The 26,365-nt window shown below is 45.3% G+C and overlaps 1 protein-coding gene and 1 long non-coding RNA gene across 7 annotated transcripts; one reads left to right on the top strand and one right to left on the bottom strand.

The window, feature by feature from the left end:
* Positions 1 to 605: 605 nt before the first annotated feature.
* Positions 606 to 26,233, bottom strand: LOC118511499 (calcium-binding mitochondrial carrier protein SCaMC-2). Of its 6 annotated transcripts, none has more exons than XM_036054663.1 (7): positions 24,963 to 26,233; positions 20,661 to 20,902; positions 20,479 to 20,590; positions 19,975 to 20,232; positions 4,273 to 4,431; positions 3,629 to 4,196; positions 606 to 3,548 (listed from the first exon to the last, which is right to left on the bottom strand). In XM_036054663.1, exons 1-7 carry the CDS (start codon positions 25,191 to 25,193, stop codon positions 3,343 to 3,345), a joined length of 1,776 nt encoding a protein of 591 aa, XP_035910556.1. In that variant the 5' UTR covers positions 25,194 to 26,233; the 3' UTR covers positions 606 to 3,342. The 6 variants fall into 6 exon arrangements, with proteins under 6 accessions (XP_035910556.1, XP_035910557.1, XP_035910558.1 ...); XM_036054664.1 differs by having other exon boundaries at positions 20,661 to 20,875; XM_036054665.1 differs by lacking the exon at positions 19,975 to 20,232 and having other exon boundaries at positions 24,963 to 26,229.
* LOC118511503 lies at positions 11,305 to 11,792 on the top strand. The gene is made up of 2 exons (XR_004906156.1): positions 11,305 to 11,478; positions 11,571 to 11,792. It is a non-coding gene; the product is annotated as an uncharacterized LOC118511503 (long non-coding RNA).
* Positions 26,234 to 26,365: the final 132 nt, after the last annotated feature.

Raw genomic sequence — 26,365 nt, 5'->3', positions numbered from 1 at the left:
CCCGCTAGTTTAATTCAAGCATTTGAATTTTATTATTACCACAGGCTATCTTTCTAACCGACACAGGTCACGAGCGCCCTCTAGCGATGGGTGCAGGAACCTTTCTCTTCAAGCATCGATTAGCACACTGGTCAGCCCGCATCAAAATTGGCCATTTTATATTTTTAAAGAATTTTTTTTAATGAATATAAATAAGATGAAAACATGTAATAAGCATTTAAAATGCGTATAGAAATCATGTAAAAAATAAAGAGCAAATAAAAATACTCTAAACCACAGCAATAAAATAGCATACACAGTTCTATGTTGCTGCTGTTGTTTCAGTAATATTTATTGAAATTGCTTTGCTGCTTCATTTATTCATAATAATTTGTCTATTACATTTGTCTGCAAACTGTAGTAGTTGGTAGTAGTAGGTTGATAGCGCTTTTGATGGTTGGAGTTTTCATTCATTGCTGTGTAAATTTGGCCAGTTTAGCTGACACGGTACGCCTTTAATTATCATTTGGAGGATAGTTGTGTCACACTAACTGCCGCATGTGGCTGTTAGCTTTAGATAGTGTTTTACGGGTAGTGTTTGCAAATGATTAACAAACATTTTTTCTTTTTTACTGGGAAGGTTTGTAAAAATTCTCTATTTCAATGTGTTTGTCTTGTGTATGTGTTTTAGAAGCCATTTCAGAGCGAAAGAAAGAGCAGAGGGGGTTTTTCTGAGTTATCAAGTTTTTTTAGTTTTCCTTTAAATAATCGCACGAGCGATGTTAACTATGCGCAGTACAATTTGTTGGTGAAAGTATTTCAGTTTTGCGAATTGGAGGGCGCTCCATCATCGAACATCAGCCCTGGTACGAACTCGTGTTGTTTATGTTGTTCATGAGTAAAGTTGGAACAAACCGAAAAAAAAACAAACAATTTTCCTCTATATATCACGTCACTGGTAACAAACACACACACACACAGACACACAAAAAAAGTTGTAAACTTTTTTGAAACGTCGCCACCGCTCGCAATCACACGCCACGCTTCTTCCTTTCTTTTTCCTTTCAAAATTCAAAATCATCATATCCTAGCTAAACTAAACTTTATCCTGCTCGCCCGGTGTTGCTAGCGTTCTTTGTTGCGTTTCTTCCGGCTACCCTGTGCGACAGCGACGTGGCATGTGTTCCCTAGGTACTACTAACCAGAAAGGGGCTCCATTTTGTAGACGGTGTAGTTGTTCGTAACGATGGCTCATTGCATTCATTGCATTATTGCGATTATATATATTAATTCGTAAACGGTCCCCCGCTTTGGTTGGCTGCCTGCACACCAGCAATCGGTCGGGTTCCTCGGATCGTTTCTCAGTAGTAGATTTTCGTTTTCATCGTTAAAGGCTTTAATCTAGTGTTTTTTCCTTCTCAGTATATGTTTAAGTTTAACATCCATGATCACAGGAGAAATAAGTTGCATTATCGCATTACGCTCTGCTGACGAATAGAGTTCGTGTGTTCCAGTGCATGTTTGACGTCGATTATCCTTTCCGACCACACAGCTCGTTTCCCATTTTCTAGTCTTCTCGCTCTCGCATTCTCTACTAAGCAATCCGTGCCCTGATTCCGATACATTGGCCGCTCGATTATGTGTTGTGCTAGGTAATGTACAAACCGCTATAAGTGACACGAAATCATACAAAACTCAATACAATTCAGTAGAAAACCAAAAGCAAGATACATATTTTGTGCGATATACGGATAATTGAGTAATGAGGTATTGAAGGTGGGAAAAAGAAAAGTAACGACGCAACAGAATGTGGTAAATGATAGATGAAACCATTTTCTCAACTTCCATTTTACCGTACGTGAGAACACACAACCACACACTTACACGATCACTTTTCCATTTCATTTTTTTCGATAGTATTATTTGTTCTATTGTAATATTTCGTTTTCTTTTCGATTCATTCTGTTTTTAAACGGTATACTGTGTTACTCTTTTGCTTTGTGGTTAATAAATAATTTAAAATTGTAAAAGTCTTTCCATTACTAGTAGTAGTAGCTGGTGTGTGTGTATGTATGGATGTGTTGTTTTCCTCCTTCTTTACGACCATATTTTGCACGCCATTTTGTTCCTAGCAGTTTTTCTTCACTCTGTATCTCCTCGTTTTTGCGCGCAGAATGCCTCTTTTTTCCATTTCCCATTTAAAGCGTAATTATTCCGTTGCAGAAACAGAATAAAGTAGACAAATGGCAATGATAAGGGCAACAGGAAATGGTATGAAAATGGTGAATGAATAGTGAGAGAGTGAGAGAGAGAGCCACTTTCTTTGATTGTTTGAACAGGTCCTAACTAGCGCGTCCACTACACACTACTACTAGGTACCAAAGAAGCGAAAATAGTCTCCTAACCTAGCATCGGGCTCTGGCTAATGGTCTGTGGCAATCCTGCTAATAAGGAACGAACGAGGTGTGTGTCTTGTTGTGTCCTTCCGGTTAGGCGACGCATCAAGGCGTTGCTTACACACAAACTTAAATACCATTTCCCGTGCCTCTCCTCTCCATCATCGGTTTGGTTTTAATAAGAATGGATAAATAATTTTGTGTGAAATGGGGTTGGAAAATAATTTGAAAATTGGCTACTATTAAAAATAAGAGAAATAATTTAATTTAATCCCACCGCATTCGCGCGTGTCTATCTAGCTAACGCACACACCCACACCCGCCTGCATTATCCCAGAACTGACTGACGCACGCCACATGACCCCTCCCCTGCTTGGCCTCCGGGTTTTTTTACTCCTCCGACTACACCAGCTTCCACCGCAATGGTTTATCACACCCCGGGAAGCGCGTAAAAGGATATTTGTTTTTGAAGCCCCGACAGACACGACTTTGCTGCTCTCTATTTGTTCTGGCCAACACGAACAACAACAACACGATCCACATTTAAGGGGGTGGTTTTGGTGTTTTTTCTTCTTCTTTTAATTCGTTTCGTTTTGCTCTCTTGGCTACGCGGAAATGCAACACGCCCGATGCAACAATCAAAAGAGACTAACAACAGCAGTGGGTCGTGCGTGCGTGTGTGAGAGAGCCTCCATCGGTTTTTTTTTCCATTTGGCTGTGGACAACAGGTGTGTCGTGTATTTTCGGTGTATCGTAACTTGTGTAGTAGTAGCAGTAGTAGTACTAGCAAGCAGATTGTTGGAGGCAAAAGGGCAAAAACGATGGCCCGAATGTGGTCCAGATCCCCGGACGCGGCGGAATGACGGCAGCGGTTGCTGTTGTTTGTTGATGATGATGCTGTTGGATGTGAAGCCTCGGGGCGAGGCCACCCAGCAAACGGGGCTGTAGTTTTACCCACCGGCACAGATCACGTCATGTTGACGCCGAGAGCGCGGCTTGTGTACTCGTAAACGACGTAGCTGATCGAGACGGCCGGTAATACTTTGATGAAGTTGGGCGTGATGCCGCGGTACAGACCGACCGGACCTTCCGTTTGTATTATTCGCTTAAATACGTTCGTCATGTTCGGTTCCACCGACACGCTACCGTCCGGGTTCGGACCGATTGTGACCGCTGGAGGGAGCGACAAAGAAAAAGGATATCGATCAGTTTTCTCTTTTCCATAAGAAAATTGGGACAGCATCTTCGCTTACCTTGCGCTTGTAATCGCGTCCGCACCAACGCCAACGGGTACGAACACACCTGCCCGAGCGTGCTGGACGCACTGCCGCACGCCAGCAGCAGCCAGAAGCTCGGCTGCTCCGTCTCATGGTGGCTAAGGTACTTCTTCTTCAGCGTTTCGTACACCGCCAGATCGATACCGGCGTACGGGATGATGCCGAGCATGTTTGGAATGTAGCCACGGTAGAACGAGCGCAAACCTTCCCGCCGGTAGATCTTCGACGCCGCATCCAGGATGCTGCTGTACTCGCCCGTCTTTCTTAACGCTAGTCGAGTTTTTAATACTTCCATCGGATAGATTGCCGTCTGGCTGACGCCGCCCGCACACGCACCCGCCACGAACCGCTCGTAGATCGTCATCTGCCGCTTGTCGTTGCCGCGGATCAACCGCTTCACCTGCTCATACGCCGCAAACTTGATGGCGCTTTCGGGGGCGATTTTAAGCACGTTGATGAAATTGCCACGCCAAAGGCTCCGCACACCGCCCTCCTTCAGCATGTACTGTAGACAATCTGAGATTCTTTGTTTGGATGCTTGAACCTGGTAATAGAGGGTAGAAGGGTTTAGAATGCAATGTGGAGAGGAAGAGAGAGAGAGAGAGAGGCGTTACACATACCTGTAGGAAAACTTTCAACCGATCTAGCGGGGCCGTGCACGTGCGCGACACTGCACCAGCAACTCCACCGGCCGCCAGATGGCGCCACCACATACCGGTCTGCATTTCGCTCTGTGTGAAGTCATCAGGTACGTTTAGATCCTCACCGATATCCAAGTACTGCAATGCAATAAATAGGGAGAAGAGAAAGAAGCGGAAATGTAGTTAGTAAAGCATGACACTTTTGACACAAAAAGGCTGCAAAGAACTAGCAATAAGTAGCCATTTACTGGCCTAAGTGCTTTCAAGAAGATACCCAAAAACAACGATTATGCGATGAGGAATAGCAATTGATTTCGTAAGATGATCTCTATGTGACTCGATTGATGCTGCTTCGATCGATTGCCGGATGTTGGTGCATGTGAGATGAATGTCTGCTGTATAGAAAGGAGCTTTATCTCTTTGTAGCTAAACAGGAAATCTACCCCAACAGTTCTACCCCTAAATATGTTGCCCGGTAAAGGGCGAGAGTGCGCGCCGATGATTCATTACTTCGTGCCGAAGCTACAACACAAGACAAACAAATGTCCAACCTTTTACTATGATCATCTGATGTTTTTCGAGCTTCGTGTTATTCCGAATTAGACCAAATTAATGAGTTCGCTAGGATGAGTTTCTAGGAAGTAAATATGCTACTGCTGCCGGTTAAATCTCACCCCAATACCAGTAAAACACCGCACCAAAAGCGAACCAGTACTAATTAGCGTCTATTAACGCAGATCACGCCTTAACAGACATTGTGCCGAGCAACGTGAACCCACAGCATCTAAACAAACTGCATCCAAGTGAGACAAGGGCCAGCAGCTGCAATCATGACCTAAACATGCTGCCAGTGACTGACATTATCAGTTGCTTGATCACGTTGTGGGTGCCTCTCTCGCCCCTTGCTGACGAATAGGGGTTAGAATATTTCGTCATTGTTTGTATAGAGTAAAAGCGAAGCGAGATTTATGTTTACGGGTAAACATCAGAGAAATATCGGCCATCAAGCTCATTAGACCAAGCGACACAGGGAATTCTATACAACAAACAACACTCTGCATGATGCTCAGCTGGAACGATGACTAACTACACCTAGCAGAGATGCTGGTTAATAGCTGCTCAATGTCAAATATATCGCTCGTCATATCTAGCTCATGGACACAATTAATGCCCAGCTGTGGATTTTCGAGACCTAGGACCGTCCACGAAGAAACGAGTTTTGGAGACAAATATTCTGAGCACAACAGTTGCTCGACGTCACAAAGAAGAACATATGCCCCACAGTGCCCCGCCAAAGGGAGCAACATCCAGTTTGGTCCAGATCAACTCTCTCCAGATGGAAGCGTCATGCCAGTGGACCGTGCGCCTCAGGTCATACTCTGGGAGCAAACAATCAAGCTTCCAGCCTTCGCAAAGACAACAAACGTGCGTCATTGATAACAGACCCGTCCGTACCGGCGGAAACATTTACAGCGGCAGCATCACGTTGTTAAAGGGGCACTCTGAATAGCCGATGACCGATTTCGGACAGAAAGCGAGAGGTACCATTGGTACAATTGACAACGAGGAATTTGAAGGTCATAATTTGGTTGCTTCAACAACTGAGCATTAGTTATGTGTTTTTGGGACTATCGCTACCCGCGAAGAATAACCCGTAGGAGACATTAGGGTAAAGAAGAGATATCTAGGTAAGATGGCTCTGTCTGGACTTCTCCAGCGGTGTCATGAACTGGATCATCCTTAAAGACTCTAGCACGCGGGGACCATCCATGTCCATCGCAGCATGAACAATATACTGCTGCCTGTCACCTTGCATGTAGAGCAGGGCAGTAGCTCGATAATGACTTTTATTGACAGTGTATTTGCGTTTCGTATCTTTTTCTATCCTTTCGCTCAACTTTGCCGTATCTTTAGCTACACCTCACACGTACGGACGTACGAGGAGCACGGCTAGCAGAGTCGGGGTGGGAAATGACAAGTAATTAAATTTGCTGTCGTGCTTAATCGAGCGTTTAAACGTTTAAATGTTTTGACACAACGCATCTAACGTGTCCTGGTCCTGCTGCTACTCCTGCTGCCCACGCTACCAGCTGATGTCCGGAACTCGTTAAGACATCGTTACCAACCATTCCGCCGATGGTAACGTCATCGACATGCCATCCCTTCTCGTGCAAGGAAAAAAAGGACTGGGGTTTAATCTACTACTGGAGTGGCTTCCAGAATTTCCAAAAAACAAAACCACAACAAAAAAATCCCTTATCAACTAACGGCGGAGGCCAAAATGTTTATTGAACCTGTTCCCCACGACGACTCACGGTCACCAATGCGTCTTGCCAGTACTTATCGCTGCATCTTATTTTGTGGGCCAATCTCATTTCCTGCCTAGCAACAGCGGCAATATGAAGCTCACTTTCAACAACTCATGCTGAACCTGTCAGAAATGGGAACTCAAACAAATGTCTCAAAAAACTCTTATCAACAGTATTTTCCAACCCCGCGTCATTGGGGGCATGTCTGGTGAGCAAGGTAACAACCAAGCGTTAAGAGTTGCGTTACCGTACAAACAACAACATTCTGGGAGGAAAATTCCAACGTCCCCGCTCAAAATCTAGGACCTCTATCGCTCTGGCACACATTCTACTGGGGAACTTCAGAGTTTGCAAGAATTTAAACGTCAAACTACAACTGTTGCCTCCCTCCTTTCGATACAATCTTTATCGCCCAACTTACGTAAGAACGGGGAGAGAGCACACGGGCTGCTGATTGACCGGCCGCCCGGTCGCGTCGTTGTTTGCCGACAAAAATAGTATTCTGCGGGCGCGAAAACAAAATAAAAAGGACCAGAGTGCCTTAGACAGTGCGCAAACCGCATCCAAATTTGTCACTCGGTCGGGCGCGCAACGAGTTTTGGCCGGGGTGCGTCACACCATGTACATGCCCCTGAGGAAGATGTGTCTAGTGTCTCCTACCTTGGTCACTAGCTCGACATAGAAATCACTGTCCAGTGTATCCATTCGCGGCGGGTGGCAGCCACAGCACCTTGGGAGTTGCAGCTGATTTTCACCGTCCAACCCGGAACACGAGCGGGATCGATAAAACCACGCGCACACAAACAATTCGTCCTTCGGTGCGAAAGCCTTCGGTGACTCGTACTCCGTTTTGTTTTTTGCTTTTGTTGATTATTGCCCGCTGCAATCGCACGGCGATTCGTTTACGGAAATGAACTCTACGCCCCCCGGTGGTCCGGTTTGTCAGTGTACAAATGGGTGTTTTTCTTCACCCGAAAACGCGAAACATTGCCAACGAACTCATGTTGGCCCGCTAGGTTAAATGCGTGGCGTGAGCCCAATGCTGCTTGGAGCCTTCCGTTTTTACAAGCCACACAGACAAACGCAAACACACGATCACTCTCCCGCAAACGAACACCCAACCGTGTAGAGGCGTGCAAATTTTATCCCGTGCTATGCTTCAGTCTTTAGATTCGCACGATACACGCCACAACGGAGCTCTCGGTGTGCGGTAACCAACTTTTCCGAACGTTCACCATCAACTGGCAAACCCGATGGATACCACAGCGGCGAACGCGACGAGCAGCGCGTTTGGGAAGGTTCGGGTTTGCAGGTGATGCCCGCCTGCACCACCGAGACCACGGACGCTAAAACCGTGAGCAGGGAAAAAACGTTTCTCGCAAAAAGCGGCAAGGTGCTCGATTCTCACATGGTCGACCAAGGCAGAGTACACCCAGCCGCGCTCTCGGAAAAGCTCTTCGGGCAATTTTCCACCGGTACCATCGTTTCGGTCGGTAAGCGGCAATGTTTTGTCCCATTTTCTCCCGTGTCGGCGAGACAACGTTGCTCCCTCTTTCCCGACTGATCCTTTTTAACGGTGTCTCAATGCTTACCGCTTTACCATGCAGAAAGCGTTGAGGTTAGGTTGGCAAAGACGAGGAGGCAATCTTCGTACCTTTTTCCAATTGCTTTCCAAATACCAAACGCCGCTACGAGGGGCGTACGTAACCAGTTTGCATTGAATGCCACACATTGCATTGGATGGACCACATTGCAGCAACGGACGAGCGAAGACATTTCCGTTCGCTCGCCACGGACACATCACGTTTTGGCACACTCTCCGGTGTGCCACAGCTGTTGGCGGTGGTGTCTCTGCAGTAAATAGACGCCCAACACAGTCAGTCGGTGGAGGAAGAAATGTTACACAAGCTTAATTTAGTGAACGCAAAACATTCCTTTTTAACATTTTCGGTATGAAAATTGACGACCCAAGAAAAGGAACCATCAAAAAGAGAGGTACCCGGTGTTGCATTGCGCATGTCCGAAGGAGTGTGCATCGTGTTGTGCCTGTAGAGTTGTGGGTCCTACAGACAAACAGGCCAGGCGGCAGCAATGTGGAACGGGAATCCATTTTTTTATAAATAGACATTTTCCACTACGAAAAAAGGCAACAAGAAATTGTGTGTATGTGTGTGTTGGAAGCTTGTCACCAGTGTTGACATAGCGTTAAAAGAGAGCCAAACTAGCTATCAAAAGCAGGACCATCTCCATGGCCGCTTGGCTTCCTCACCCATTCTTCAAAGGATTGCGATGGAAGTTAGTAAACAAATGGAATGGGGGATGGTTTAATCGCATGCACAACACGCTAGTATACACTGTAAGGATTCTCCTGTGCACAAAAAAAGGGAACTATTTAGACTGTTCGAGGGAGCGTAAAATATCCTTCAGGGCAAGTTTTCCCAACGACAAGCGACAGATTGTCGGCGCCTAAAAGTTATGCACGACGCCATACACGCCTGGCGCTTAGTAGATGAAGGAGACGTGGCGAACGGGGACTTGGTCGTTGCTACTTAGCTAATTGACGCTTAATTACTAACGCTTGAGGAGATCACGGGCAAGACGCGAAGTCATCTGGTTTTAGACCATTATCATTAACTTCTTTTAATATACCTTCATCAACTAAATGTGTTTAGAAATAGGATATTTGACTGCAAGCCTTTTTTAAATACAACCAAAAAGCATTCCGAGCTCAACGATTCGATCGGTGCCGAGCTCTGGTGACCTTCCGTCCACCGCGATCAGCTTACATTGGCCGCGATCCTGCCTAGCAACAGACGCGAGCGCGATCGTGAACCTCCACCAATCGTACACAGCAAACCGAAGCTCATTAAAAACCAGTTTGGCAAGCTTGAAATCGCCGCCACGGAAACCCCCTTCCACTTGCCGGCGCAGGTTTCTCCGATTTCTTTGAGCGACTTCCCCAACCGAAAACGTCAAGTGAGTCAAAGAGGAAAGTGAAGTATTACCCTTGTCGGATGATTCATCCCTTCCGTAAATCCCTGGCGATGATGCATTCCAACCACCAATTGAGGGGGTGGTCTAGCCGGAAGTCTAAATTCCAGGAATTGCACTACACACCACTCCAACGCAACTCTTAATTACTACAACGCGCTGCTGATAAGATAAGGGTGACGATGCGGTTGAATGGATATTTACCCGTGACAGCAGTTCCTTGAAGACAAGAATGAAATCTTCCAGCCCATCGCCACTGACTTGCAGTGTGTTCTGTTCGAATGCCATTTTGCTGTGTGTGTTTGTTTCGAAGGTTGTCCTGGTTTGAGGGGGCCTAGGAACACACCTCCAATCGCGGTTTCTTTGGACTAAGGAAATATCACACCGAAGTTCAGTTCTCGTCCAAAGAAACGAGTCTTTGACCGTTTGCAGTAGGGTTTGATAGCTTAAAGTGCACTTATATTAGCTAATATCACAATGTTTTCTTCTAGAATCTTCTAGCACACCGATCGGTACCACAGTCGGATTTAATGTCACACAACTTTCTTCTCAGTTGCTGTTTCACCTCTCTTTCTCTTGTCACAATAGTTTTCACTCTCAAGAAAATGGGACTTTTCTTCCTGTTCGACAGTGTATCGCTTGTGGCACTGGGCTCACTCTGCTGGAATTTCGTACAAAACTCAACCACGTGGAGCTAAGGCATCTTACTCACTGAATACACACCCCACACGCACTGCCAGTTTGGGAGAGATGCTCTTCTCTCGCTCGCGATACACGCACGTTATGTTGGCGCGCGCTTTCCTCTGCTAAACGGTATCAAACAGCTGTTCGAGTACGTGGGGTTCCCGCGGATGGGGAGCGCTTAGCAACAGCGACTTAAAATTCGTCTCGTTGGGGAAGCGATAGCTCTGTCCCTTTCTTTCACTAGCGCACACACAACCCGTCGCTCGCTCTTTTTAAAACCTCCGATTCGCAATGGAAGATAATGATCCCCACACACACAGGCGGCGTGGTTGGTTTGAGGGTTTTTCTTTTTCGTGTTGGTTCGTTTCTCTTCACGTGCAAACAATTCCGAACGGTCCAACGGAACGGAACTAGCTTGGACACTGATTTTTCAGCTCGATTCACACCGCAAACTGCATTTGTTCGCACTCAAGTTCGCGTTGCATTTAGGTGGGTGCATTAGGAAATCACAGATCGCGAAGGGCGCCGAGAGAGCGTCAGGAACAAAGAATTTGGCATTAAAAATGGATGCACAAACACGCACACTTCGGGGTTTAACTATTGCACACAATTTTTTCTTCAGCTTCTAAACACGTTTCAGCATCAGCAGGACGACAGCTTGTCAAAAATGGGCGGTTTCCTTGGATACGAATAAATCCAATGGGTCAGGTTGTTGAAGCGCTCGATGCCTGCTGTGACCTGTTGGTCGAGACAGCTTGTTGTTTGTGGTTTAGAAAAAAATCGTGATATTTCGCGCTGCAAGCGAAATACACGTCCAGTCTCAACGGTGGTAAGATTCTCACTGAACACAGGCACGGATTGAATCGCGCGCACTCGTCGACTATGCAACGGTTGGCCGAACCACCACCGGCCATAGCGACGAGCCATTGTGGACGCCAACGCGTTAGATAGGGTCAGAGCGAACGTCTGACGGTGGTGCGAACGAGAAAGGCCGAGTCGGCGAGCGAGATCGAAGCACGCTTGATGATAACGAGAGCTGGTGGGAGCATAGTTGGGGCGCGGCGTAGGTGGGTGGCAAAGGGTCATTACGTAAAAGCACGTGAAGTGGCCCATCGTCGGCAGTGAAACTGCAATGTGTCCGGATGGAAGAGCAATTGACCCCGGGTAGTTAGAGACAGTGTGGAGGAGGACAAGTGTATTGGTGAGTGTTTACATAAATTTAAGGACCTTTAGAAATTGCATCTAAAAGATAGAGCAAAGTACTAACACAAAATTATTATTTTCTTATTCTAGAAACAATCAGCTGTCATAGAACATTCAAGAACTGTCTCGCCCTTTCTATGGCCTTTTTTCATCGCAGTCCCACTGACTGTATCTCGGTGCGAAGTTCGTGTCCCGTACAAGGCAAATTAAATTGGCCGCAATTTGCAACAGGAACGCTGCAAATTGACATTCGCGTGTCGGCCAATGTCCATTCCAATTTGAGATAGAGTACAAGCCCTCCATTACTGCAAACTGGTATATACTGGTCTCCTTACTTTGCTGCTCACAGGACACACTAGAGTCCACCGAATTTCAGTACGAGAGCAATATGAGAGCAGCACGGATTGCCAATTTTAGAGCCGCTGTGCTAAACATCCATCCACCCTACCGAAAACCGAACAAAATCGGTACGAAGCGGTTACAGGCTGCCGGCAGTGTAGCCCGATCACTCATGTTCACACGTCATCTTGGCAGAGGAAACGTCATCATGCACGCCCAAACAAACCGTCCACCAAGTCAGTCGCACACAACAAGCGTTTGAATGTCACACACCGGGAGTGAGGACCCTACCAGGGTGTGGGTTATCTCACCCTGACGTCATGAGCATAGAAAAAGGCCCGGTTCTGTGTTTGTAAACAGGATCTAGTGCGTTGCGTTGTACCAGGTAGTGCTGGGTGGATCACGCAGGCGCACAGAAACTTGTACGCACCCTAGGGTGAGACATATAGCTCTCTTCACCGAAACCTCGTAGTGCGCAGTTCATGAGCGTCCACATTCGCGAGACACGGACTTTAGAACCGGCAGGTTCGTTGAGTTGAGAAAGAAATTGTCATACGCGTACGGCGCTAAGTGAAATGCAATACACACGTAACGTACGATACGCCTCACTTGGCACACATTTCTCGCCACATGTTTGCGGCACTGATAAGCAAACGCTCCACTAGTGGAGCCACCCGGGGATGACGCGTTGACGCCCGACTATCGAAACTGAAGCAATATTAATTGGATCACGATGACAGGGAAGAATGTCGCGCTACAGCTACCCGCTGTTCGGTCATCAAAAAACGATGGCAGTCAGGTTCCGGATTCTAGTAAGCTTAGAGAGTATCCACGCTCCGGTCCATGTGATCGTGGCGACACGCCAGGCGTTACGAAAACACCCCTCCTCCTTCTGCGAGCAAACCGGCTAACGCCAGCTTATCTCCGGTTGGAGGGAGCTTGTACTAGGTTGAATTATGATCTTTACAAGCCATCTTTACGATTCTTTGCGCTTTCAATTTCGACAAAAGCCAGCAAATACTGTACGGCTTTTGCGTCATTTTAGGACACATAACAAGAAACTGTAGATGAAAGTAATCAGTAAATGTAAAAACACACAAACGAGAAATGTTGTTCTGATAACGGATGAAATGCATTCCTTTGACGTATTCCCCGGCAACAAGATTTCATACAGTGGCGGTGTTATTTAATTATTTTGGCAACATCGTACACCGGCAGAGAGAGTGGAAAAAAATAAAACAAACCCCAGTAAAAACACGTTGATTTAATTACATGCCGACTGGCGGGCAGAAAGGTCCGAACCCGGCAATAGCGAAACTGGTTTGAACTGCTGCCAAGAATTTTTGTTGCCCGGCGGTGACAAGGACACGTTAATGTAAAGGAAGTCTAATTAATTTCGCTATATGGTGGGCGTTAAATGGGATGAAACTTTGTTGAGTAATTTTAGGTAAAACTAATAATAATTACCATACACGTTCAATGTCATGTGAATGAAGCCAAACAATTAAGCTGAGCGCTCTTTCCGGGATGGAACAAGTGCAAGTGCTTTGGCAAATGCTCTGACCATCGCAAACAGAAATGTAAATTATAATCTTTTTTAGAGCGTTTCTGTCTGGTTCTGCTACTATGCAGAAGACTAAACCTAGACAGATTAAGCCATTCAACTCAAAACATGACTATTTTTGAAGGATGCCCTATCAACTGTCGGTAGTTGTTTTCAGATAAGACCCAAAACAAACTAGGCACAGAATCTCGGTAGGTAACATTTACACCAAGGCAACTGCCTTAAATATATTTGGAGTACCTATTTAAAAAGGGCGGTCCGGTGGCCGAGGTGACAACGGCGTCGATCTTCACAGGGCAGGACCGGGGTTTTCAAATCCCATCCAAACCGCCTGCCTCCCCGTACATAGGGCTCATTACTTTGCTACGGGTAAAATTAAGTTACAGTAAGCCAGAAATGGCAGGCCGATATCTCTCGAGGTTGTAATCGAGGAGCCAAGAAAGAAGAAGAAGAAGTTATTCGTGGGTTTATGACCTGCTCTATCATACCTTCCTGCCGGCTATTTGATGGCTTGGAATAATGACGAGAAATTGAATCACAACCATATTCTAGAATTTGGACTCAATTTCAAGTCCGTATTCGAAATCACTTAGATTAAGATCCAATTACGGATTACAGAATTGGAATTCTAAATTGCGATTTTAAAAAGGGAATGGAATCCAAATAGAAACTTCAATCCAGGATTGTGATTTAAATCCAGAATTAGAATTCGTGGCATATTCGAAGGATCGATCCCAACCCGAATCCGGGATCGGATCATATCGCTTTAGGGATCGTTTTAGTTTTCACATCACTTGTTTTACAGGTGGGGTCTCTTTCTGTCAGAGCTTCGCCGATCTCTCAGATAATCTAGACTCAACAAAAGGGCATACAGTATTTAGAGAATAACTCGTCCTTGATGTCTACCCGACGGTTCATGGTCCCCTAATGTGATCATGAAGTCTGTCATACAAGCAGACCATGTCAGTACCACGAAAACGTCCAATAGAAGAAAATGTGCCAATAAAATTGACCATTCTGGCCACCCCAAAAAAAAAAAAGGTGTGACAATCGCAAAAGCGTATGTTAATTCGCTAGCATCCAGCTGCCAAGTCGTGTGCCATTTGCTAATGGTGATCACGAGGCCCCTCAGCAAGTGAAGGTGACGGACCGTATACCCGACTCCTGTCGTTACGATTCGCGACAATCACGCGCCACCTGACGATGGGGCGCGGGAAGTTGATGGGCATTTCCTACCCTTAATGGGCAAAAAAAAGCCACATGGTCAGGTGGCTGTACATCTCTGGATGATATATTAGCACTCTTAAAGGGATTGTACTCATCACTTTGAAATACTTTCCGCTTAAGATGGAAATCTGTCAATTTACATCTTGTTGGGTGATTTTTTCTTTAGCCCTCCGAAACCACTCCGAACCGGTTGAGCCAATCTTCAACCACACCTCCATTAGATGCAGTTGAAGGCGGATGCACTTTATGCCAATTGAATACAAACAACCTGCATTCGTCTTGTAGCATCGTGTGGTACTTTTCCACGCCCAGAGTGGCTCTGGCTCTCTGGACATTGGACGGTCTATTTACAAAACAAGTGGTTGTTTCTTGTTGGCATGTGTCTGGCTTCTACTGCTCCATGCATCATTAACTGTAGCTTAGGCTCGCTGCTAGCAATGGACAACAGACGGATGGTCGATTGATCGGAGCGAAAACAGGACTTTGGAGCAAATAACACGCTTACACACTCCCACGGTAGGACAGAGTTGTTTTTTCGCGATGCGGTCAACATTTAGCAGAACGTCCGGTAAAACTAGATCGAACTAGACCCCGATGCCCACAAAACAAGATCAACATTGTAGGAAAATAAATTAAACACCACAGTTTGAGACACGGGAAGGTGTGGACAAGGTCACATTAAGCAGCTGCCGGTGGGTTTGATGTGTTCGCAAAATCTTTCTCTGATTATTTAACAATCTTATGGTGCCTCGCAACAACCGAACGACCAAAAGAATCCCGAAAATATTCTTACACCACCACACAACACATGGGTGGCGTCTTGTTTCCTGCTAGTCGCTACTGCCCGCAATTACCTTAGCGACTACGATCGACAACCAAGAACGATCGTTTCGTGGGGTTTAAATTTAGCACAAGCATCTTCGCCTGTCGCGGTACAGCAAGGTTTGCACAAAGTCAACGTCGCTTTTCAAAGGCAGACACACCACCACATACAGGCAGCTTGGGAAATGAATGAAAATTTTACCGCTGTGCGTTACGGTTGGATGGAAAAGTATCAGTACAGGAAGAGAAGACATACCATGCGCCTCCATTATAAGAAAAGGATATAAAGAGAATAAAAGCTTTTTTAAATATAGAAAATAGTAAAGTATGAAAGCAACTCTTATGGGACATAAGATATTATTAAGAACAATAACATGCTTTAAAGCAGAGACAACATTTTTAAGAAGAATTTACTACAGTTAAAAAGGTAAGCAAAACACCACTTAGAAATACATATAAATATTAAGTTTGTTTTAAAAATAAATGAAAAACATTTTTTGCTAATTAAATCCCTTGTTCCCTACTATCACACGCAAACCAGACTGTCCTAAAATAGAGTGCACAGAAACCCGATAGCACACATCACGCAAAGATGCCTACGCCATGATACAGGTCGGGGTTGGCGGCTTCCCTCTAAGGACACTATTTTTACCCATTACCGAAATCGGAAAATAGTCTCTGCTAGTGTGGGCGTGTTTCGAGAGCTCATTATTTGCAACAGCAAAACTGATCGAGAAGTTCAAGTTTAAGCAAGGAACGGCAAGTGTCTATTGTAAGATGCACGCGAAACAGTACGGGAACCATCAGGAAGTGGTTAAAATAACCCGAAAGGATAATGGCTCTTTTCTTCTAGCCACGAGTCACGAATGGCACGTGGCACGTGAGGATTTCTTTTTAAAGCATTTGAGAATGGAGCTATTGCTTATCGGTATGCACAATGAATTTACGTTTGCTTTTTTTATATTTTCAGTACATTGAAGATACTGGGACGAACACAAGTCATTTTAAAAATAGAAATATCACCAAAAAATTAAAAATCCCCACAGTAATAAACACACAATCTTCCACTAGATTTACACCCTTTTGCTTTCTTTTATCGTCAACAAGCTTGATCGGGTCTTCGTTCACAAGCGGGTGGAATTTTTCTGGGAATTCCACTCGGACGTTGGGTAAAAGCGAAAAACAAAACAAAAAAGGCCAACGCGAATGAACGCACGCGTAAAAATGCTGATTCTGCGAATCACATGACAAATATAGTGGTTGTAAACATGTGCGGACGAAGAGTAGAGATCGAAAAAACGAAATTCGAAACATTCCTTTCGCACACAACGGCGCTTTGTTACTGCGACACACGCAAAAGATTGTACGAAGAAAAAAAATATGCGTATCACGTTTAGCGGACGTTCATTCACGAAGGAAGGTAGAACACGGATGTACTTCCTTCCGTTGGTCTGATACGTCATCAAAGCGTAACGGATAGCTTGAGAATGGACCTTGTGTCGCGTGCAGACAAATAAAACTCTATCAACCCTATACGGTATGAGAGGTAACTACTATTAAACAAAACGTGAAGCGCTTCACGCTGCTTCACCTTGAGTCGCGGGTGCAACACCCTATGCGAAGGTCCTCCGAAACCAGGGAAAAAACACATCTTCCGGTTCGAGAGAATTAGGACGATCGTTCGGAAGCTTCAACAATCCTTGGAGAGATCTCTTCAGCCTAAGAGAGCGCGGGCGAGGATCACGGTTGCAAGTAAATATTAAACGATGATTTAAGACATTCATTGTGTTTGTCCGACCGTCTAGAGAGGAGAGGGCAGCACAAACAACATCGTCGAGCAACACGTCACACACTCTGCCGCCCTGTTTTATCAATTAGAAAGATCGCTCAGCTGTGCTACATTTACCGTCTTGTCTAACTAGTCGCTCGGCTCGGCTAATCGGACCTTGGAAACAGAGCGACTAGGCTGCGCTTGAGCAATCGTTTCGTCTTTCTTCGGCGTTACCGTCAACAATTAACGCCAACAGAAACACTGCACAACAAGGGCTGGTGATCATGGTACATAAGCGTACGTCATCATTTTGTTGTTGTTGTAAGCTCTTCTCCTGACACATACTCTCGCAGAAGGGTTGGTGGACGATGGTGATAAAGGGTAGAAGAGACCAACAAACAACCACCCGTGGTCTGTTGTTGTAAAGCGTGCGCAAAGTTGTCGCTCTTAGTCAGACAAAGTAATGGTGGAGGCTCGCCCCGAGCGACTCGGCGATTGCGGCGGTCTGATTGGCTAAAAGCACACGCGTTGGCATTTGGGATTGGGAAAAACACACGAAAACGAGATTGACTGACGGTGGGAGCGCTGCTCGTGTACTTCGAGATTATGACGGTTGAATGCGTAGGGTGGTTGTTGGTATTACAACAAGGTTGCAGAGGGCGATGCGCCATGGTTCTTAAAGTATAGGTTTTGTTTGTAGTAAGCCGAAAATGCTGTTTTCAATACTCAATACTTCAAAACTTAAGCTTTTTCTTAGTGATTGAATTACTCAGACGGTTTTAAAACGTAAAACAGACTTTAAAATTTCATAAAATGCTACGACTATACACAGGCGATAGCATAACCAACAACAGTATAACGCTTCATAACGCTTCTGTAACGATTCGCTTGTTTTCGCTCCATTAGCGGATTTGAAGTGAAATTTGTGTTAGTCAGTCCAAAAAAATAAACAAATTTGATGAATAATATCGAAAAATATTAATAAAACTATCTCCAGTTCGATCAAATTATTAATATAATGCGATTAAATGTTATAGCATCTATTGTTGCTCTGCGTCCTCCCAATAGTGTTGAGGTTATTGTAGTTTCTAGAACATTACTATTTCACATTGTACCATAATTCTAACTGTAATTGTACTATTCTTCATCAAAATTACACCCCAAACGCCAATGACAAAACCTCCCCAAACGAGGCCATTGAACGGTGGCGATCGTAGCGCGTTGAAGATCGCAGCAACCAGCACAACCCGACCGACAGCAGCACAACTGGTGCGCTCGCTCTACCGCCGGTTTCCGCCGTTGTGTTTGCTGTGCGCCCCAGATAAGAACAAAGAAACGTCAAAAACGATCCACGATCGTTGTGTCCTCAATAGCAAACGGGACGCGGTGCAGCAACAACCAACCACTGTTGGGTGGTAGATGATGTTCTACGGGGTGGCGAAAGGTTACACAGTGCGCGTTCACGATTCGTTGTCCGCTTTGCGAAACCGATCAGAACCGGATTGGAAAGCTTTTTGGCATGCTGCCCAAGCTCCTAGCGTTTCGATGCACTGCTTTTTATCAGCACGGAGAGAAGAAGAAAAAAATGGAATGAAAGAAACAGGGCAAAGATTAGAACTAGCCACTGTAGCACAAACCAAATCTGGCTTAATTTGGGCTTTACGTCAGAACATTTCGTAATTCGCTCTTGTCGATGTTTGGCTACATTTTAATGCTAATTGGAAGCACTCTCAGTGACGTAGTTAGAAAGCTGCTGATGCTAAACTAGATTCTATTTATGGTTCTAACATTCAGTCTAAGAAATCTAAGCGTTACATACCACATCACTCTAGATTACCTTAATTCTAAGCTAACTAGTTCTTTGCAGCTTACTTTTGTCTACTGAGCTAGTGCTAGTGCCAACTACCCTATGGTTACACCCATGCAACGGAACGTTCCTTTGTCTAAATGTTGTATTATTCATTAGCATTGCAACTATTCTAAATTGATGCATGATAATCTTGATCCTCTTAATGACAGGTGCAATGAAGCTGATTATGAGTGAATGAGTGTTCACGATGCAACAAATTCGTGTATTTTAAGGATCAACGGATAACATTATCCTTCCCCGAAACATTTCAAACCAAAAAAAAATGTGCAAAAGTGCTTGTAAATGTTGTGGTACGAATGAAACAACAGCGTATCATACAAAAATCATGCCAACATTCAAACAAGAGGGGCAAAAAACAGCCGACGCAGCATGATGATTTGGGGCAAGCAATGGAACCGCACATGCTCCGATTAGAATCATATTCATTCACGGCACAACAACACATTGTGCCAGCCAAACAAGCAGCATGGTGGAGGAAAACTATAAAACAGCTTCAAACATTTTATCGATTAGCGGAGTAAAAAGGGATTTTTTTTGTGTGTGTGCATTCTTACAGCAAAAAAGGCAAGCATGACCAAAATCCGTATCCAACGCGTCGGCGTAGCTCCAAACAATTAGCCAACATATTGATTCATCATCCAAAGAATTTTTCACACCGACGGGTCGTATAGAATTGTGCCATTTTAAACCGACCGACCGATGATTCAATTAAAGGCATTTTTTGTTACGGCCGTACAACATAATAACGAGCGATACTAAAAGGCAGTACAGGTACGTAAATAGGTACGAAACTAGCGAGCAGTATTTTGATACGGCCAGATCAAACACGAAACCAATGATGGAGCTGAGGGGATTTGGACAAGAAAAAAGTAGTAAGAAAGAAGCTATCTGTACACTGTACCTTACCATCCACCAGCAGGTGCGAGGACGCGCCGCCATTGTTGGTGGTGGAGTTGTAGGAGAGGTTCGTCGGTGGGTTCAAAAGCAGATCCGTTACGTGCTCGAGCGCCTGTTCGACATCGATCAGGCCGAGCACCGGATGTAAGGTCCTGTTGTTGTCCGGTGTCGGTTCGACGTCCGACGTTGGATTTTCGTTCGCAACGGCCTGTTGGTGGTACCGACCAATAGCCATCAGGTACGCTTCATTGTACCTGAGATTCTTTACCGGTTTTTTTGTTTGTTTTGTTTTGTTTTTTGGTTTCGATCATTTACACACGATCCGATCGTTTCGTGTTTTGTTTCCAGAATACGTACGAGATAGATAGAACAATAATCTAACATTAACGATATGTAGCGCCAAAGAAGGAGAGCAGAAGAGTTCGCTCTCCTTTTGGTTACTTTCCCCCGGACTAAGAATCGATTAGGATTAAAGAAAGCGTCGTGCTTTGCGGAAAGCAGTACTCACAGTCGAATGCCGCCAGTATTTCACCAGTTCGTGTATGTCCGAAGACGGCGCAAGCAGCAGGAAGTCTCTCCACTCGTCGTAACTGATGTTCAGACTGCCATCCTTATCCATGCTAAAATGAACAACAACAACAAAAAAATCCCCATCAGTATGAAGATATACCGCGGCCTAGAAATGCTTACCGCTTAAGTAGCTTCGCCGCCTCGTGCCGATCCATCTCGATGCCGAGCTCCTTGAAGGCCGTTATCAGCTCCTCCAGGTCGACCTTACCGTCCTGGTTCTTGTCCAGGTGTGTAAACTGTAAGCGTAGATTTTTTTCGTGCTCTCGCACGTAATGTATAAACTCCGCCAGCCCGACATCGCCGCTCTGATTCTGGTCCGATTGCTTTAGGAAGCGCTGAAAAAACAACGAATGTCCATACTCCTGGTATACACCGTTCGGTCCATTGTCGCACATGTTAGCACATGTACAGAGTAGTGTATGATTGCGAGCAGCATGATTTAATGAGCGTTTTGTTTCGTTTGTTTCGTGTGTGTGAATGAGCATGAAAGAAAGAAAAGAAAATAATAACGAATACGTGTTAATGCATGAGTCAAATGAAGCTGTATGAACGGTTAAATAAACATGATGTTAAATATGTAACGAATTAAAAGGCCGCCCTAAAAATCAGTTAAACCCTTAACGGGTAATTCAAATCGCGATTTTGCACGCTCACAACACGTTCGCGTGCAAGAATCGTGGCTTGAATGCAAATGTGCTGTGCAAGTTGCTTCAACGCTTGCCGGCTTGTATGCAAGGTAAGGGTGTTCTCCACGAATGTTTGTTGTTTTGACCATATTTTATTACAGTTTTTTGATTATTTCGTATTAAAAAGAGATAAAGATTGAAAATCCTATATGTACCAATTAATTGACACCTTTTACAACACGTGATAAACCGACTTTTAAAGTAAAAATCCTGGAATGCAAGGGGACAAATATAACTAGGAAATTTTTTTTAACCTAACAATATGATCCTCACAGTGGCGGAGGATCTGGAAGGTCTGATTATAGGGACCTCACCGAAAATACCACGTGCAAGTATCTTCTCCTTCACTACAACCTCTGAACGTTCCGGCCTGCAATTTTTGGCTTTCTGTTACTTGATTTTACTTGACTTTCTGCGTACGGGGGAAGCAAGCGGTGTGGATTGGATTTGAACCCCGGTCCTGCCATGTGAAGACCGGCGCCGTCATCGCCTCTGCCACCGGACCGCCCCGCAAAGAGTCTAGAAATGCTCAACAAGATCCCCGTGAAGAGGTCCGGTGAACAAGTATCGATTCTCGTCTAGACACTGGATTGACTATCCAGCTATGGGTACACTAGAAAACCTAGGATAATGGTAACCGAGCCTGCTTGATGTTCTAGAGCCAAGGAAATAATTCATGTCAATTAAGTAGGATACAATTCAACCAACGTATCACGTTTTAGCAAGTTCTGACATAAAGAAAGAAATATTAATAATGTATTATTATAAAAGTTTTAGTGTAGTTTAAACCCAAAGTATTGAATAATAACTCAGTTAGTCTGATGCAATTTCTAGTTCTCTAAAAAAAAAAACAACCAAAACAACCAAAACAAAACTGATCACTTCAAAACGTGCTGCCGGACATATCTTTCACGCTAAAATGCCCTGACAAGAAAAAAGAGCAACAAACAACTTAAGATAATGTAATCTAATTTGTAGATAAAGCTAACGTTGTGTTGTGCAGCACCATTGAAAGTAAAAACCACTGTCAACAATCTTTGCCCGAACTAATCGCCGATAGTCGGCTCATGACTCAAGGCCCACAGGATGGTTATGCCGTGTGGTGGGAAGCATTCATCGAATACCGAAATGCGCAGTAGTACACACGACACGCATTGGTCTTCAACAACAAAACGGTTGGTTAACCTTCACCTAGACGAAATAAACAAACATCTACTCCTATCGATCGTGTCACTCTCTCTGAACGGGGAAATCTTGTCCAACTTTAATAGTTATGTATTCTGCTTTAATCACGAGAAATGCCCGTGATACTGTCAGCATGCTACTGTGTCAAGATCATTGCCAGATCCAGATTCATTCATACTTTGATTGCACATGTTAATTGGCTCCAACGAAAGGGAAATTTAGCACCCACGCGATTTCCCAACTGCGAAAGGCGCCTTCCTAGATGGAGCAACACCCCACACCAGCATCATAATCGTGCCAACAGATGGAAGATCGGTTTCGGGTTTGTCGGTGCCGGTCTCGGTCAATGTCGCAACCCACCCCCTGTCGGACTGGTGTGCAGTTAAAAATAAAATTCATACACCACACGGCTAGATCGCAAAATGCCGCAAGCAGCGCAATTGAAACCGTTCCCGGTTATTGCAGTTGCAGCTGCGGGATAGAGGATTCCTTCCGCCGATTTTTTTTTCTTCTCTCTAACAAGCTTAAGACGATCGTCCAACGATCGTGTCGCAAAACGGTAGACGGTACATGCATCGAAGCGTGCCAACGTTCGCGTGCCCAATTGCATCTCCGATTAGCAAACACACATGCACACACCTATAGTCGGTGTTATGGCTCAGTGATCGCGATATGCTTCAACAGCTGATGTGCCAATTCGCTAGCCGTGCAGCGGTACGGACTAATATACCGGCACGTCGGCTAAATAGGGAATGCCTTAAAAATAGTCCGGAAGCGATAAGCGTAAAGTCGGATAGATAAGTCCCAGCTGCTTTACACTGATCGCTCTGCTAGGAACGGATAAATCCTGCGGCGGGTTTAGAAACACAACCGATAAAAAAGGAAGCGACTTATCTGTCTGACTGGACTGTCCGCTTGGAAGAATTTAGCATACGAAAAGGAAAGAAGAGATTTGCTGAGGTGATTAGGAACGTGCTGAAAATGTTAATTGCGCATCTCTTGCATGTAGGGTATGTTCGTGCCCTTTTGTCTCTTTTTTCAGAGTGGAGCCACTACTATCTTTTTTCTAACTTGCATTTGCCTCTGCGAGTTTTACGACATTTTCTCATTCTGGATAAAAAGGAAACTGTTTAACAAGGGCAGATGCCGACCATTGAACAGTGTTGCGACTCGTCAAATGCTGCATAAACTGACAGATTTATCTGGTTTATCGTAATAAAAATTTAGATCCGGCTATCAAACTATCCATTCAAAAGGGGAAAAATATCCTTGAATCATATCCAGACATTCTTATACATAAAACTATCGAAGATCACTGAGCGTAGGCCGTATTGCTTAGCAATTTGATTCAACTCTAGCAATTTCATTTTAATTTGCTCTTCTAAACTAGTCAAGTTAGTAGCGATGTATAAGCATTTTCTAAACTTACTATTGCGCTAAAGTCTGAGTAATAAAGCACATCAATCACTCAACGAATCCCCCCTTCCACTGTCGAACCTTAATTGGCAACCGAATTTTCGCAAACGATCGCACCGCATCATTCGCGACCTAATTACCTCACAGTGCTAACCTCCTTTCTCTTTACTTCCATTAAATTGCAGTTTTTTTTTTTTGCTTAATAAAAGAAAGCTACAATCTAATTAACACCCAAAACCTCAAGTGGGTATTAAACCGCAAGAAAAACCGACAGCTAGCCGTTCAGCCACGATCTAATCCAATATTGATGCTACATGTACCTGGACACTGTACCGACCCCGACCGTACATAAATCAGTCATGTCTCCTACAAACAAAAAGGCGAAGGAGAAAAAAAATCGATCCTTACTCAACGAAAAACGGTACCAGGATGGCAGACAGTCAGACGTCGATTTTTCCGAGAAGCTTTTCCCTCGACGCATCCCTTTCTCTTCACATCCCCCGTCACAGACGCGCCATCGGATGACCTCAGAAGGGCATGGGACGGGCCCGAAGGCTCGACCGCCTTTTCTATATGCTTTCGTGTGGGGACACAGCATTAAAACAGAGGCAGAAAACCCGCATACCCGTGAGTGTGCGCATACGATGTCGTAGTCAGTGTTGCCCCACAATCACTGGCCCGTCTTTTCTCTACCCCAAAAAAAATGGTTTGAAAGGGGATGCCGTCTTATGCCGCTTCTCATGCCAAACGGAAGAATTTTTAATCTTCTCCTCTAACATGAACGATTTTCTGCAAGCTAAAATAAACAACAAAAAACGGGGAAGAAGCAACCGCACAGCTGTAAACATTTGCGCCAGGCCAGTGCCGAAAGCAATGGGGGTTAAGAGAACCGGTTTGAATGGTTGGAGTTCTTCTCTCCCCATCGTGACATCATGTAAAGCCAAGCAGGCGGCAACCAAGACGACGACGGTGAATGTTAGGAGCATGAAATCATATGAGTCAGCTGAAAAAAGGGCGGCCAGTTATGGTTGGTTAGCGTGGTGATGATAATGATGATGATGAATGTCCGCTCGCTGGGTGTGTTGGTGCGTGTTGCGAATGCCATGTGCGGCATGCCATTTTCTCGGGGCCTCACCTCGGCGTACTGGTGCGACAGGCCAAACTCCTTCAGTGCCGCTGACAGATCATGAATATCGATTCGATCGTTCCCGTCACGATCGAGCTTTTTGAAGATTTTCTCCAGCCGTTCCTCGTCCGCCTGGGGCAGCTCGTGCAGGTACTGCGGGTACGTCGGTGTGTCGGAATTTCCACCGCTTTGCTGCTTATCGTTTCCGTTGCCAGCCGGTCCTCTGTTAATGTTGACCATTGTATTGTAGCAACCGACCAGCGCACAAAAATGCCTCCTCGGATCCTCCTTGGTTCGCCGGGCCGGGTGGAAAACTTCACGTTGCTAGGTAGTAAACTTTTCTTCGCCGCTGCTGGGGGTTCGGTTGACTTAGTAGCACACAATTTTCACTGGCAAGGCCGCTCCCACTGCAATCCACCTGGAGGAAGTCTAGGGCCGTGGTTTAGCACATGCACTCACACACTCGTACGCGCGCACGCTCCACACTACGCTGTATTCCGATGGCGAAACCACACTAGACAAGTGGGGTGGTGAGTGGGGGAGCAGTGCGAGGGGTCGGGTGTAGGATTAACAATGACGAAAAGGGGGGAAGGGGGGAAAACTTCACTTTAGTGCCACGCTAGCGGACGCACTTTCACCGAACGGCCAACACCTTCCTCACACAAAAACCTATTTCGACACAATCACTACTCACACACCAGTGCACCAGCAACTCACTCTGCACCACACACAGGAATCTAAATCGCGTTGAAGCACCTTCTTTTTTTATTGCTACATGGCCCACTAGGAAACAACAATCGCACCGACGTGATAGGACCGCAGCCAACGAAACACCACCATTTCGGATAGGAGCACAAATGAGCACAATTTTCGGTCGCGAAATTCCGTTTCCCAGGCGGAAGGGGGAAAGGCAGGCAATATCCAGAGGACAGGCAGCAACACAAAAGCGACCGACCACCAGCGCTTCCCGTTGGTCTCACGGTTTCGCCACGAGTTCGGGACACAACACGCGGGTAATACGCGAGACGACGACCGCGAGCGAACGGATGTGTGTGCGTGCGCGTTGAAATACGAGGAAAATCGCACTAAATCGGAACGACGGGAAAATCCAGCCAAACCACACACTAGCGAGCGAGTCGCGGAAGCTGCGCAAACTCGGACGGGAGGACGGAATTCGCGTTACCGATTTTTGTTTTTTTGTTCGGATTCGCGAAACGCGAGAATTTAGGTTGCGTGGATAAAGAGCACAGAAAGCGATCTGAAGGGAATTTATCAAAACATGCCGTCGTCGGAACTGTCAGTCGGTGTCTCGAATTTTATTTCTCGAATAAATTGATTATCCAGAGGCGATAGCACAGTGGGCGGTGTACGCGGACATGTAGACGGCGGTTAAAAATTAATTTTCTTTGGGA

This window comes from Anopheles stephensi, chromosome 3, assembly GCF_013141755.1.
Source record: "Anopheles stephensi strain Indian chromosome 3, UCI_ANSTEP_V1.0, whole genome shotgun sequence".
NCBI classification, from domain to species: domain Eukaryota; kingdom Metazoa; phylum Arthropoda; class Insecta; order Diptera; family Culicidae; genus Anopheles; species Anopheles stephensi.
This window is presented reverse-complemented; position numbering and strand designations above follow the sequence as displayed.

Bases quoted from the DNA above. Each gene is read 5' to 3' on its own strand.
- LOC118511499 (XM_036054663.1), bottom strand. From the start codon at position 25,193: ATGGTCAACATTAACAGAGGACCGGCTGGCAACGGAAACGATAAGCAG. The intron at 20,903-24,962 runs GTGAGGCCCCGA...GGTGTATACCAG, and splicing joins TGTCGCACCAGTACGCCGAG to GAGTATGGACATTCGTTGTT. The intron at 4,197-4,272 runs GTATGTGTAACG...CTCTATTACCAG, and splicing joins GGTTGAAAGTTTTCCTACAG to GTTCAAGCATCCAAACAAAG.